The sequence below is a fragment of the Asparagus officinalis genome, chromosome 1 (genome assembly GCF_001876935.1).
Source record: "Asparagus officinalis chromosome 1, Aspof.V1, whole genome shotgun sequence".
In the NCBI taxonomy this organism is placed as follows: domain Eukaryota; kingdom Viridiplantae; phylum Streptophyta; class Magnoliopsida; order Asparagales; family Asparagaceae; genus Asparagus; species Asparagus officinalis.
Genome location: NC_033794.1, coordinates 130,407,281 through 130,421,744, shown reverse-complemented (window position 1 = coordinate 130,421,744; position 14,464 = coordinate 130,407,281). Strand labels below are relative to the sequence as shown.

The following is a 14,464-nucleotide window of genomic DNA, read 5'->3' as shown; positions in this document are numbered from 1 at the left end:
CTTATAGAGGTTTAACTTGAATAATTCCGCCGAAACTTTTATTTCTGTTTTGAACGGATTGTTGCTCGGTATTGATGGCAGCAACTGGTCATGGTCTTGTACGTCACATGGACTTAATACCGATTTTTATTTTTTTAATTTTAGGTTTTGGGACTTTAGTACTATTTGCATGACATAAAATATGATGTTTTGGTGGAACGTCTGATGGTGCATGGTTAATTTTGTATGGGTTTATCTACTTGGCTTAGATTCATAATCATTCTGCATAGCATCGAAGTAAGTTGCTACGAATCTATGATCCCATATAAGAGAGGTTTTATGCAAAATAATGTGTGATCACTCGGTCTCTCTTTCTTTTTCTTTTCTTTCTCTCTCTCTCTCTCTCTCTCTCTCTCTCTCTCTTGTTTTTCCTTTAGGAAATCTGTTATGTTACTTTTATAATGAATGATACAGATGATATATTTGTTAATTATTATCAAATCTTATTTAAGCAAAAAACTCCTTAAATTCACCAATCTTAATCTTAACTTAATTAAGAGTGAACTAAAGGATAAACAAAACTAAATCTACCTGAGTATTACAAAGTAGAATGAAATGAATTGCGTCAATATCCATATTTTTTGTATATACAGAAAATTAAGGCTCTGTTTTATGATTTATTCTATATAATAGAATAGATCCGATTGCTATAATCATCTTTTTATTCCTAGCTACCATGGCATAATAGATTAGAATTAGTCATTCAACGTTCGGAGAAAGTGAAAGGAGAATTATCAATCATGGAAAAAATCGATAGAGAAAAGAGCCCGCTATTAATCCTAACTTCGTAAAATATGACCTCTCTAAAGCAATTGAATATAAACTCATCCGTTTGGCATTCTTGACAACCTTTAATTCAAACACTTTTGAATTTCCAACGTCATAATAGTTGCTTCTTTTCAGAATTACGTGCATAAATTTACAACTCTTTTAGAGAGGGTTTATACCTTAAAATAAGAGGGGGGAAAAAAGAAAATGAAAAAGAATTATATGCATTTGACTCAGAGAACCTTTAAGAGCTGAACCTCAAAAACTAATGGCTCATTTGCGTGTGAAAGAAGGCTCCTCCGAGGGCCAAACTGTAAACAGAAACCAGCAAGCATTTTTCAGAAAACTTAATATCATAAATCAGATCAATATATTTTGAAGTCATCAATGCTATTTCAAAAATATGAAGCACGACCTCCTAGAAAATTAATTTGTCCTTGAAAAGTCAGCTTTAAATGTATATCACTTTAAATGTTTATACTCGTTGTAAGCCGAAATAAAAATAGAATGTTAATTGCAGATATACCATCTGTATTATGAGAATGTCAGCCACTGATACTCTAAACACTATTTTGTTAGAGCTTATACCCCATAAACGTCAGAGAACACCATTGATATATTACCTTCTGCTCAGATTGACTGGCGGGGAGAAAAAGAAGACTAAATTGCTTTTTAAATTGAGGGTGAAAAAGTAACGTCGTCTTTGTGTCAATGTTCAAAGTGTGTAAGTGCTAATGAAATAGCTTAGGAGGTATAATCATAGTACATGGAGTGTATCTGTAACTAACCCAATGAAAAAAGTAATTAGAAGTCATACCTCCTCAGGGATTGGTTTCAGGGTCTCATTGATGTACCCGACATTTGGAGGTATCAGTGCTCTCCTCTTGCCTGAAATTGATCCCAACCATGCAAGAAAAAGAAATCAGCCAAGCTTTAAAAAGAAACATTAATCCTTTCCCATAAGCATCACAACCTTGAAATTTCATGTTTAGATAGACAAGTGTTATGTTGGTGTTTGCACATGTGAGTCTGGTTTCTTTCATTAGTATCCTATGTTCTCAAAGAGTTTCTTTTTTGGTAATGTCCATGCTTCTAAAATTCAATTGTGTGGTCAAATGATGAAAATACCCCCTCAATAAACTTTAGCATAAAACCCCTCTTAAGTTTAAATTTTATCACTTAACCCCAGTGACTTTCAGCAGAAGCTCCCAATAATGTTTCTTTATAATTTTCAGATTATTTTTCAAGGGTTTGTTTGTAATTTTTTGATTTTTAGGAGGATGTTTGTAGATTTTGGATATTAAAGGAGGTTGGTTGTGATTTTTGAATTTTCAGGGTCCTTTTCTAAATTTTCAAAATTTAAGGATATGTTTGCAATTTTTAGATTTCTCATCATGTTGTTTGTAGTTTCATATTTTTCAGACGGTTATTTGTATTTTTTTATGTTTTTATTAATGGTGTTTGTAATTTTTATATTTTCAAGGGTTTAAAATTTATAGATTTTTGGGGGATTGTTTATAATTTTTAGATTTTATAGGAAGGTTGTTTGTAATTTATAAATTTTAAAGAGGGTTGTTTGCAGTTTTCGAGTTTTCAGGGGGGTTGTTTGTATTCTTCTAATTTATCAGGGGATTGTTTATAATTTTTGAATTTTTAGGGCATGTTTGTGATTTGCAGGGGGCTTTTTTGCCATTTTAGATTTGTCAGAGGATTTTTTGTAGTTTTTTTAATCTTTTAGGGTTTTGTTTGTATTTTTCTATCGCAACTCATTTTTTCCTTAAACATTATTCAACTAAATCTTTTTTAGTCATGGATAGTTATGACTTTATTAGGATTACCAAATGTTTGATCATTTGAATTTTCTAATCATGATATTTTTAATTTGATGAGGATTTATAGGTGAATATCAGATTAGGTGTCCACATGTCAAGTTTTGATTGAATTAGGTGTTCATATGTCATGCTTAGTAAGACACATGTTAATTATTTAAAATGAGAGACTTAAAGAGAAGCAACCAATTTATCTTTCTATAAAAGGGAGGGATATGTTGGTTATTGAGATATAAAGTTCATTGCTGCCAATTATGATACTTACTAATTTATTACTTTTGCAGTAGGTTTGTTCAGATTCCCTCCCTTATTTAAGATGCATTTTGATTCTCGTAATAATACACGAATCAGACACTTATCGGGAAAAAAGCTCGAGTTTCTTCATGTTTTTAAGTAGAAGTATGGCACCTCCAATCATCTAAAGAGAAATACCAATTTACTTAAAAGTAACCTTCTGCAAGTTCAAAATTATTCAACTTAAAACCAAATGATTGTGATTTACACGGGGGAAGTTGTTTCAGATCTCCCCATATGCACCATTCGTGTTTACATATGAATTGGTGCCATAAAGAGGTAAAAAAGCTAAAATAGCAAACAACTTCGAGAGTATTTAATGACAGCCTTTATAACTTTGTGTTAGTTCCAGTATCTGCCAGCGCATGACAAGGATTTTTCTGGCTGAAATGAGAAGTTAACAAAGAAAGCTCAAGAAGATTTCTTTGGAAAAGCTTTACTTCTATGTTTGCTGAAGCATGAAGTGAAGGAATAAGACTAAATATTGTGATTAAATATATGCGTAGCGACAACCTCTTAAGTAAGCTATTTAACTTTGAGAAAGAAAATGGGTTGGTTTAACAAAGATGATGATAAAAAACACTGTAAGCAATCGTTGTAGGAAGAACAATAAAGAAGCTGGAAAAGTTATAGCACACATGATTTCAGGAGCCTACCTCCAACCTTCATGCCAACCAAAACCTCTTTTAAACCTTGAATTATCTATAGTAACAAGAAACAAGATTAGCTTCATATGTTGTAATTCAACACAATGATAACCACGTCGAGTTTATGTAAGTGAATCAATTGCAAATTACACCCTCACAGTCCTTATCAATGATTTGGAAGCAGAACTGAAACTCAGCATATTATAATAGATTTTCGCACTTGACCAACATCGATAGAAATCAAATAAAAATCAACAAACCTCATTTCCATCCAAAGGAAGTATGACCGGCCTACTTTCCCCACTAAATTGGTCCACAGTACTACAAGTCAAAATAGAGCATAATAGCATCAAATAATTGCCTTGAATTGAGAAACAGAAACTTAATACTAGTTATCAGTTACTCTGTAATATGAAGAGATAATGACTTGATAACTCTAAGTATTTGGTGATGATAAGGAAAGGATCCAATCCAAATCACCTCCAATTGTTTGCGCCACTACTCCACCATATGAGCATTAATCATGTCAAGATAACTATTAGATACTTGTTATTAAATAAAATAAAAAAACTACCGCACAATCTTCCTAGAGACCCTATAATAAATTCTCTTAATGAGCAATACTCACATGTGGAACTTCTTTGTTTTTGTTTAAAGGGTTATTTAGATATTAGTCCCTCAAATCTCAGTAATTGCTCATTAATCCCTCAAATCCTAAGGTTCTTGCAATTTGGTCCCTCAATGACCAAAATACCCTCACCTAATGTTTTTTTAAGGGTTATTTGCAATTTGGTACTCTAAAGTATGCAACTTTTTTGACATTGATGCCCCAATGTTTTTTCCAACACTTTGATGCCCCAACCTTTACACATTTTTAATTTTATACCTCAAAGTTTTCACATTTTAAACTTTGATACCACAACCCAAGTTTGTATCAAAGTGTCAAAACAAACCTTTGACGTATCAAAGTTAAAAAAGTATAAACGTGTCACAACAAAGCGTCAATTTTTTTTAAGGTATCAATGTTGTGGTGTAAACTTCAGGGTATCAAGTGTTTTTCTTTTAAACTTTGGGCAATTAAAATTTAAAAAATTGTGCAACGTTCCCGAGTGCAAATAAGTCCAATTTGAACAAGATGGATTTTGGAAGGGGAAACATAACTAGGGGCACTTTGGTCATTGAGGGTCCAAATTGCAAGACCCCATAGGATTTGAGGGACTGATATGGAATTAACGAAGGCTTGAGGGACTGATATCTAAATAACCCTGCTCTAAATCTTAAATCTTTCATTAGCCATCTCAGTAAGCAAACAAAATTTCATGGTAGAGTTCTCTGGATGAGATCAAACTGAATTCCAGACACTATCATTTCTTTTCCTTTAGCCTTTGCTAAGTCTTCTTTCTTAGAGATTCACTGTAGGCTACAGATATTTGCGTAATTTAACAAAACAATCCACATTGTACTTTACCTGTGCACAAAATACCCATTTGACCGCCGACAAACATAGTTAATTTCAACTAGATCTCCTTCCTGTGCTTCTGGTCCTTCACCTTCGATGACATCTTAAAAAAGAGAAATGTAAAACATTCAATTCGCTGATGAGAAATGAAGATTCTAACAATCAAACAATGTTGCTCAATGTATAAATTCCGGTTTACCTTGAATTTTTACCCCAGTATTCAGTTTCTGATATCTGAAAACTTCAAAATGAAAATGGACATATCCTTGAGAACAAGATTTGTGAATACAAAACAAATAGTTAAATTTCCCTGCAATTTGTTTTTCTCCATATCACTTAGATGGATGCTACCAAGTAAAATGAAATTTATCTCCATTGAATAAGTTTCTTAATACAATTATGTGATCCCAACTAATAAGTTACATTACCTGATCGTTTCAGAATCATTTGCTTCTTGCAATGGCATAGAAATAGCAGGACTGATGAGCATAATTGAAGAACCAAGGGCAACAGTTTCTAAAAGCAACTTCCTCCTTGACATTCCACAGAATTTTTTAGAAGAAAAATCTCTAAGCAAATCCTTCAATGAACTCCTTTTGGGCTCCCTTTTCTCCACAAAGTTGCTGAAGGAAAGAAAAACTACAATAGCTCCATCATATCAGATGGATTATACCACCAAAAAAGACACAAAGATTGTGCTTCCTAAAAGCAAAAGATAATAACATTCCAATAATAGATCGGTCTGACTCGGTAAATACAGTGATCATCTCACACATATTCATGCACTAAGACTGAGTACTTTGAGTGACTGAGGAGTTTATAGGAGAGATGAGCACAAAGAAGGCTACTTTATACCTCGAGGATCCAGCGACACAAGGAGGTTCCAAAGGTTCCTCTCTCTTCAATTTTCTCCCCCCCCCCCCCGACACAAGGAGGTTCCAAAGGTTCCTCTCTCTTCAATTTTCTCCCCCCCCCCCTTTTTTTTCAGATTATGTTGGCAAGATGACCCAAAAATTTTATATATTACATTAATGTAGATAAGATGGCCCAAACAAAGAAAGCAGGTGGTAAATATGGTAAAATGGATGTGCCTCGGTTGAGAAATAACAAATTGATTAGAGTTTTGCAAGAATTAAACATCAAGATGATGGTTGACCAACAATAACATATGGGCATGCTGGGCAAGAGAATCCCCATATTATGGGTCATTTGAATTTGTTACAAGTGATTGCTAGCAAAAATAATCAACAATGCAGATGATAGTTGTTATCGGAAATTTTATTAAGATTACTTACCAGAGCATGTATATAAATGATTAGCAAAACAATACATTCATCCTGTCCAACAAATGCTCAATTCGCATGTAAGAAAAATGTGGAGACTTCTCTAGAGAAGAACATCAATTATCATGTTCAAAATGTCCAGTAATTTTTCACATCCAGTTTATATCATCGTCCTGTAAGTTCTTACGTTAAGTTGGCCATGTATGAACAGTACTTCTGAGTTTATGGAGATCCTGAAGGGCCTCTAGTGGATGCTGCTGACATGCTGTCCATCATATTTTTCAGATACATATAACATGCCATTTGATATACTCTTCCTTAGCATCTGATGCACATCCAGTTTATCTGTTGGTATCTGCTTCAACTATTGGCTATTGTATGTCCTACAAGTGAAATTATTTGTTACGTAGCTAAGCTTCTGACAAGAAGCCCTCTCTAACGCTCTAGAATCTTCTCAGTCCAGAAGGCTTGCAGACTGAATCCCTGTTTCTCCATGAGTATAAATACCGAGGCCAGCAGGTTGGCATATGCTTAATATTACCAGGGGCACTTCAAATTTTAAGTCCCCCCCCCCTTCCCCCACGCGTCAGACTCTCGGACATAGAGGACGTCATTATCACAATTTCAATTGCGAGCTTGGGAGCTTTACACGAGATACCAACATTAAACTTACAGCGGCTAATTATTCACTAGATACATGGTCATGCACATATTTGCATGCACGTCCATGAATCGTAATCGTGTTCCCGTATGATTTTCGGAGGGTTCCTACGTGCGACACTAGCATACTTGACATCCATGTAACACGAGGTGTGCTTTCCTAAAAGTGTCTTCTTTAGCATATGTGCATCCCCAGATCCTCTTTCGTAGAGTTACGTTAGCCGAGAATCGGCACCATCAAAGGTTGGCATCAAATTTACAGTGAATCTCCATTACCTGCAATGGCTACTCAAAGTGAAAATTTGTATTCTCCATAGCCCTAGAAATCGCATGTTCATAGAATCCGGTTCTAAAACCCTAGTTAAGCAACATAATTTAGAATATCCAAAGCAATTTCTGCAGGATTCACAGTCCCCACCCCCAAAAGATTGACATAATATAATTGTTGTTGATCTTAAACCTAGCTAGCTACAGTTTATGAAAGGAAATACCTTGGAGATTGGGATTTGGAGTTGATCGGCGACAGGGTTCTGATCGCGAGAGCCTCCATTTCCCAAAAGGATAACGCAGAGGGAGAGAGAGCTTTTGCAGATAAATTCATTAATTAAGGTGTTTAATCGCAAGTTTTTTTTTGCTATAAAGGCCCTCGTCTTTTCATATTTATCTTACACAAATGTGTCTCGTTGCAAGAATTTGACGAGTGGCAATGCATGTTTCCTTTCCCCCCCTTACGTTTAGATATTATTTTTTTATGTTTTTATGCTTTATTGTCTCTAATCTTCTTTTGTGTGAAAATAATCTTAAATCTTTTAAGTTGTTATGAAATTTAATTATAAATTCTCAATTTTTTACGATTTCTCTATGCTTTTGATCTTTGAAAAATAACTATTCTTTCTTATTAATAAAGACACCTCTTCTTGCACTAAATAAAAAAGTAACTCATCTCTTATGTGTTAGAAAGTGATATTATATATCTACTATCTAATGATACTATTTTTTAAGAATGCGATCATATCATCTTGTTATTTTAACTTAAACTAAATATTAGAACTTTGGACAACTATAAGATAACCTTCCATTACTTTCAAAAATAAGAAAATCACATGGATGAATAGGAGTAAAATTACACGAGGGGATAATTTTGATAGTTAAAATTATGGTTAACATTTTTTAGAAAATCATTAAACTTAAAGAGAATTTTTTTGATAACCCATGCCTTTAAAGGGTTTTCCTTGAGTAAAGATTCTATTAGAACAACCAATAAAATGGGACAATCTATACCATTCACGGGTAGAAAGATGGATAGTTTGGAAATTGTGACTACTCGATCCCCATTTTTATAAAAGTGTTTTTGATACGATCTCTGCTCATATTTCTGACTTTTATACTTTGATTTACTATCTAACTTTATAATAGACATACAACCGTGAAAATTATAATATTACAACATTACTATAAAGAAAACAAGGTCAATATTATGAATGGAACAACATTGCAAAGTAAAACTAAATGAAGCGACTATTGCATAAAACGAAGAGCAAAAAGAGAAATCTAGGGGGTAAAACTGTAAAAGACCCGCGTTGCCCTCACGCGACGGACACTCCCAAAGCCACTTCACATATATCCCCTACTCTCGTTTAAAAATAAATAAATAAATAAATAAATAAATAAAAATATCGAAAACGCATTTTCCCTCCAAATCCCCCAAAAAAAAAACCCCAACGTCTCCCAAAACCCTAACCCTAAAATCCCTCTAAAGTCGCTAACATCTATTCATGGATCCGAAACCCATCGATCCCGGCAGCGCCGGCGGTGGCGATGCCGACGAGTTCACCATCGCTCGGAAGCGATCTCGCCGCGTGAGCTTCGCTGAGACCACCGCTGTCCATGTCTTCGACCGCGACGAGGATTTCGAAACTCCGCCTGAAACGAAATCTGAAGGATGGAATGTTGGAAGCGGGGAGCTAGGGCTTGGAGGTGATCAGTTTCAGTTTGGTAGCGATGATTCAAGGGGATCAGCGCGTGAGGATGAGGATGAGGATGAGGATGATGATGGAGAGCAGGAGAGGTTTATTAGGGACATGGATTCGTCTTCGCCTGGGAGCGGTTTTGGATCGGTGACGTCCAATGATGGTATAAAATGTTGAATTTTGGTATTTTATTGTTGGAAAGGCTTTACGTTTCTTAGAGAATTTTTAGGGTTTTTTTTTCCCATCTAAACAACTAAAAGATAATTTAGGAATATCCTTCGGATACTCTTTAATATCTAGTTTGGAGGATATTTAGTTCTGATTACTTGGCTTTATTTTTTTAATTGCATTACCTTAGGTAAGTTGCCTACTGATCAATGCAAAGGATAAGCAGAGGAAAGTTTCAAATTTTATTGGGGCTTGTGGTTATAAGTTATTTTCTTCTTTTAAATATTCATTTCTTCAACATGTGTTGGTTATTTGGAGCTTGGAATTCCTTTATCGACCTATTTGATTTTTACCTTTGCAGATGATAACTTCTTTGGACCTGTATCGACAAGTTTTATTAAATCTGGCCGGCTTTCTGAGGCTGGAATGTCAGAGGATAACAACCATGATATCACATTGGATTCCACTGCATTCTCATTGCATTTCCAGAATGTAGTTCCACCAGATGATCGTTCAGCCAACTCTGCAGGTAGCTTCAGGACACCAACAGGAGAATCTGTGCCTACTGATTTCGGTGGCTTTGTGATATCCAAGGGATGTAAGGAGGATGTCCGTCAAAGCAAGTTTTTTGATGGAAAAATGAGTGACAGTGCTGGTGTTGGTGACTCGAGTAACATGAGCCTTGTAGTGGAAGATCCAGAAAGTTATGATCACTATGGAAAGATGTCTCCCACATTGGAGGCATTGCTAGCTGCAGCAAACGAGCACATGCAATCTAACTCTCCATTTAGTGGAAGTGGAACCAGAAAATCCCGGCATGATAATATTGTACCTGCAGTCATAGAAGACTGTGCAAAGGATGAAATGCATATCCATAGAGTGAATCTGACAGGTATAGCTGATGATGCTTGTTTTGATTCAGACCTTCCAGAAGGCCATTCAGTGGGCACTGATGGTGAGCAGAATGGGAATGTGACCCCTTCTCATAACACGGTATCACGTATACCTATAGAAGCCTCGAATGCAAAAGCCCAGGTGAGATACTGTTTAGACCTTTGGATATCCTTTGTGCTATATTTTAGTACGAAACTTAACAAACCATGCATATACATGATCTGAGACGGGTAAATGGTCCTTGATTGTATCAAAGATACTAATACTCCACATATTGCTGTCTTTAATGAATGGTGCAATGGGATGATTCTGATGGAGAATAATACCTTTTTTGAAGATTTGATGTATTAGAATTGAGTTAGTTACCACACAGTCCAAAATGAGAAAAGATTTCAGGTGTTTTAGCTGCTATGATTTTGTTTGTCTCTTCACCCGTCATAGTAAAGTATTTTAAATAGGCTAAATTTCAAGAAATTACGATGGGTTTGGTCTGTTATAAAAAACTACCATAACTTTTTTCATGTAAATGCCAAAAGCTTACCCACATTTTCCCCGGGAAACTTCCTTATTCAGAAATCCACCATGAACTTTGCAGTTGCATGGACATAAAAGTTCATGGTAGTTTTCTTATAAGTCCAAAAGTCATGTTAGTTTATTGAAACTTAGGTTGAATGTTTAACTTTGAAATATAGAAAAACCATCAATCAAGAAAGAAGAAATTAAAGGAAAAGGAAATCTCAGAATTATCAGATGCTAAGAAGACACAGAAATTGGTAATTGGGTCATAGGCTAAAGCCCAGGAAGGTCCTTCTGATCTGATTCCAGGCACTGGTTCTCTTGCCTTTGCTCATTGAAACAGTTGAAATTTGGTTTGAGTTTTGATCCCCTACAACATACTACACTGTAGAATATGTGCAAAATATGAATTTTCATGATAGTAAATATATAGAAATGGTGGAGCAGTCTCAAGAAAGTAAACCAGGCAGGAAGAAGGAAAATAACTACTAAGTTTTGCAAATAATACCATATTAACATACAAATAGTACCACATTAACATACTTGATCGAATATCAGTTATGGTATTATAAATATCAGTTATCATCTTCAAGAAATATAAAATACTGCCTCTGTCTTTAATTGATATCACGATACACATTTTGGTATTATAAATATTAGTTATCATCATCTTCAAGAAATCAATAATACTGCCTCTAATTGACATTTATGTCCACCCAAGCTCATATTCGAACTAGTTTCATCTTCAAATAAGATAGAGACCGTATTTCAGTGAATGGATTATGAATATTGTTCTTATCTGTCTTCTTTGTATGGATGGTCCTGATTTTGTCACCATACTCTATAATCCATGTTTATTAAATAACATTCTGCAGATTTTGCATTAAATTGTGATGGTTTCTAGTTAATTGACTTTATCATATATTTCGAACATTTTGTCTGTATCTTATGGATCTTTGCATATTCTGTTTTTACTATGCGCTTAAGTGTGGCATTGTATTGGAGACTTTACAGTCATGTCAGCTACTAGTAGCATTATGAAATCTATTGTCTCGGTAGAGTTTACTTTTTTGTTCTTGTTTCAGAAGCGTGTCAATTTTAGCTTAGTTGTCACGACTTGTTCTATGAAAAGCAGAAAGTATATTCAGAATGTTGTATATCTATTGGCAATGTTCTGAAAGGCGTTTGGGTTTCTATGTCGAACTTGAAAAGCACTTTTACACTGTTTGGCCTACATCAATTATAACGTATAAGAGCTACTTTTTTTTCAATGTTTTCTTCTGGTCACTTCTTGCAACTCTTGGTGACGCTGCACATACTATTGACATTTGAAGAATCTTTGTAGTTGATTAATTCATCAATTATTTTAAAACTCCAGCAGTTAATTCCATTATCTTACTTTTATTTTATTTGCTGGTGTCTGCTCAATTTTCGTATTTTCTTGGTTTTCTCACATAGATGACATACATATAATTAGTAATGATCACATCATGGACGCTATGTGTTTATGATACAGAATATAATTTCCACTGGTTGTGATGACTTATTTGAAGTTCTGTGAACAATGGCACTTGCAGGTTACCTTTACTCCCAAGTCTGATGGCTACTCTAAGGGTGTCTATGAGCAAATTCAGTCCGTTGCTGGGTCTAAAGATCTTCAAAATACTGATACGCTCTCACCTCCTAATATAAAATCCCAAAACAGTTTGACTTTAACCTCTGGTCAGCTTCACCTGGAACTTTTTCGAGACCAAGTAAATGGAAACAAACATTCCTTGGATCCTTCAGTTCATTCCATGCCAATACTTCCTACGTTGATGAATTTGAATGATCAGCAGCAATTATTATCTGAAAATGGAATGCAAACCCCTCAAAATGCCTTGCAACCACTTGAGTCTCCATTTCCAGGGTCTGTATCCTCTCTTCGTAGTAAGCGGCAGCAGCTGTTTCTTGATCCTTCCATTCTGTCCCGAAATAGATTGATTCATACCCCTGACAAAGAAGAGTCTCTATCTTCTTTGAAGATGAAACTTATACAACATGGTGACCGCATCTCTGCTATTAAGATCCCAAAGTCTATAATTCATAAATCCCCAGTCATTGGTGGTTCTAGGCTAAGATTGTCAGAGAAGGATCCTACCCCACATGAGCTTGAAGGTACACTGGAAAAAAATAATGATGATGGTTATGGTGCCGGGATGAGTGTCAACAACAAAAAAGATAGCCCAAAGGGTGATAAGGGCAGTGCAAAGAGTATTGGTATTCAGTTGAATTATTCAGTATCTCCTACCAAAAGCAATGTAAGTGCATTGATAAACTTAGAGAAAAATGATCTTGTTGGATCCGTTAAATTGTCTAAAGGGATATCATCAGATCAGCTGTCTCAACGAGAAACAAATGGGAAGGAGAATCTGTTTAGTTTGGACAACCATACTGAACGAGTCCCTGCATTGGATGTACATGATTCATCTGTAAGACACATGACAGTCAAGGAATCTAGTCAGATACTGGATACTCCAAATGCTAATATTTCCTCTCCTATTGTAATGTTTGGAGATAAACTATCTGCATCCCATGGAGGTTATTTGTCTCCAGCTGTTTATGGAACAAGTAATTCGAGTTTCTCACTTGAGAGGAATAAATTACAGTCTTCCAAGTCCTTCAGCGGACCTAATTCTGTCAAAGTACGTAAACTGCAAATTCCCCAAGAGTTGGAGAAACTCCAGGGGCAAACAGAAGGGCCTAGGAACCATCACCTTGGGAATCAAGATGAAAGCACTGTGATGCAGAAACACTTGGTGAATATGGAAGATAATTTGTCTGTAGGAAACACAATTTCTACCAGTGAACCTCCTTCAGAAGGCGCCGGCAAATTGCAAGCATCTGTAAATGTTTCAACTCAGGTTATTGAATATACTTTCACCAATTGGCATACATGTTGCGTCCACCTTCCTTGTATAAGCAGTGCATGTGTTCATTCTGAGATCAGTGACATTTAATTTTTAGTGTGTTTATGTTAATGGTCAACCTTAATGTAAATGTTAATTAATTTGTAGAAAATGGTTTTCACATGCAGTTCTTGGCTGAGGTGACCTTACAAAGTCCTAAGAGCAAGACTGATGGTGATAGCAACATGCCAACTTCTATTAGTCCGAAGGAGCCACTTCCCAATAAATCAACTCTAGATCCTATCCTTCGTGATAAGGACCTCCACTGTCAGGATTCACAATCTGCACAAGAATCTCATTCTGTTCAAACTGGGCTCTACAAGAAGAAAAGAGGTATTGAACAGATACTTGTTACTGACGAAGATCATCTCAGTGAAGTTAGCAGGATTCAAAAGAGTCCGAAAGTCTTGCCTGATGAACGTAGTAATTCTAGGGTTTCTTTGGGACATGATGTCAAGTGCATTGGAAGCCCAGTGGTAAATGGAGGCCAAGGACCAGGAAAGCATTGGAGTGATGTATGCAAATATATATTTCTGTTTACTTGTTTTATCATATCCGTAAAGTGTTTCTTCATTTTATATATGCTACAAATTATAAAGGCATCTAAAATAAGTGTAATAAACTTTCCGTTTTTGTTAGAGTGATCTCACATTCAGATTGATCTTGCAGATATTCTCCAAGGTATCTGAGGCCACAAAGCAACCCTTTTCCTCCTCAATTTCTAAGCTTAGCTCAGTTGAGGTTTGTTATTTCCATCACACTGGTACCAGTGGCCCATCTGCAGGCATATTTTTCTTTCAAAAAGTACTTGCTGTAGAACATGATTTGCATAGTGAAAATTGTATGGTACTGCTTTCATTACATTATATAAATTGCTTAAGCTAGACAGTAGACATTAATGTATTATATGGTACCATTATATAGCAAGGTTTTAAATATCGGATGTCGGGTTCATGTCGGATGGCTGAAATCCATGTCTGATAGCGAAA

General features: G+C 35.5%; 2 protein-coding genes across 6 annotated transcripts in view; one reads left to right on the top strand and one right to left on the bottom strand.

Moving 5' to 3' along the window:
- Positions 844-7,553, bottom strand: LOC109819858 (peptidyl-prolyl cis-trans isomerase FKBP16-1, chloroplastic). 2 transcript variants are annotated; one of them, XM_020385846.1, is made up of 8 exons: positions 7,471-7,553; positions 5,465-5,659; positions 5,236-5,270; positions 5,046-5,139; positions 3,838-3,898; positions 3,587-3,632; positions 1,625-1,695; positions 844-1,118 (listed from the first exon to the last, which is right to left on the bottom strand). In XM_020385846.1, the coding sequence occupies exons 1-8, from the start codon at positions 7,527-7,529 to the stop codon at positions 1,041-1,043; spliced, it is 639 nt and encodes a 212-aa protein (XP_020241435.1). In that variant the 5' UTR covers positions 7,530-7,553; the 3' UTR covers positions 844-1,040. The 2 variants fall into 2 exon arrangements, with proteins under 2 accessions (XP_020241435.1, XP_020241517.1); XM_020385928.1 differs by having other exon boundaries at positions 5,465-5,675; positions 7,471-7,548.
- LOC109819681 overlaps positions 8,656-14,464 on the top strand; it is a 33,197-nt gene continuing 27,388 nt past the window's right edge. For 3 of the 4 annotated variants that reach the window (XR_002241647.1, XM_020385615.1, XM_020385537.1), the window contains exons 1-5: positions 8,656-9,112; positions 9,479-10,152; positions 12,105-13,430; positions 13,604-13,990; positions 14,145-14,216. Coding sequence is in view for 3 of the 4 variants with exons in the window: in XM_020385615.1 (XP_020241204.1) it covers positions 8,755-9,112; positions 9,479-10,152; positions 12,105-13,430; positions 13,604-13,990; positions 14,145-14,216 (2,817 nt within the window). In the remaining variant the exon portion in view is untranslated. The remainder of the gene's footprint in view (positions 9,113-9,478; positions 10,153-12,104; positions 13,431-13,603; positions 13,991-14,144; positions 14,217-14,464) is intronic. The other variant, XM_020385695.1, reaches the window with a different exon arrangement.

Coding starts and splice junctions, on each gene's coding strand:
- LOC109819858 (XM_020385846.1), bottom strand. CDS start 7,529: ATGGAGGCTCTCGCGATCAGAACCCTGTCGCCGATCAACTCCAAATCC. Junction 3,899..5,045: donor AATGGGTATTTTGTGCACAG/GTAAAGTACAAT, acceptor TTTGACTTGTAG/TACTGTGGACCAATTTAGTG. Junction 3,633..3,837: donor TTCCTTTGGATGGAAATGAG/GTTTGTTGATTT, acceptor TTGTTACTATAG/ATAATTCAAGGTTTAAAAGA.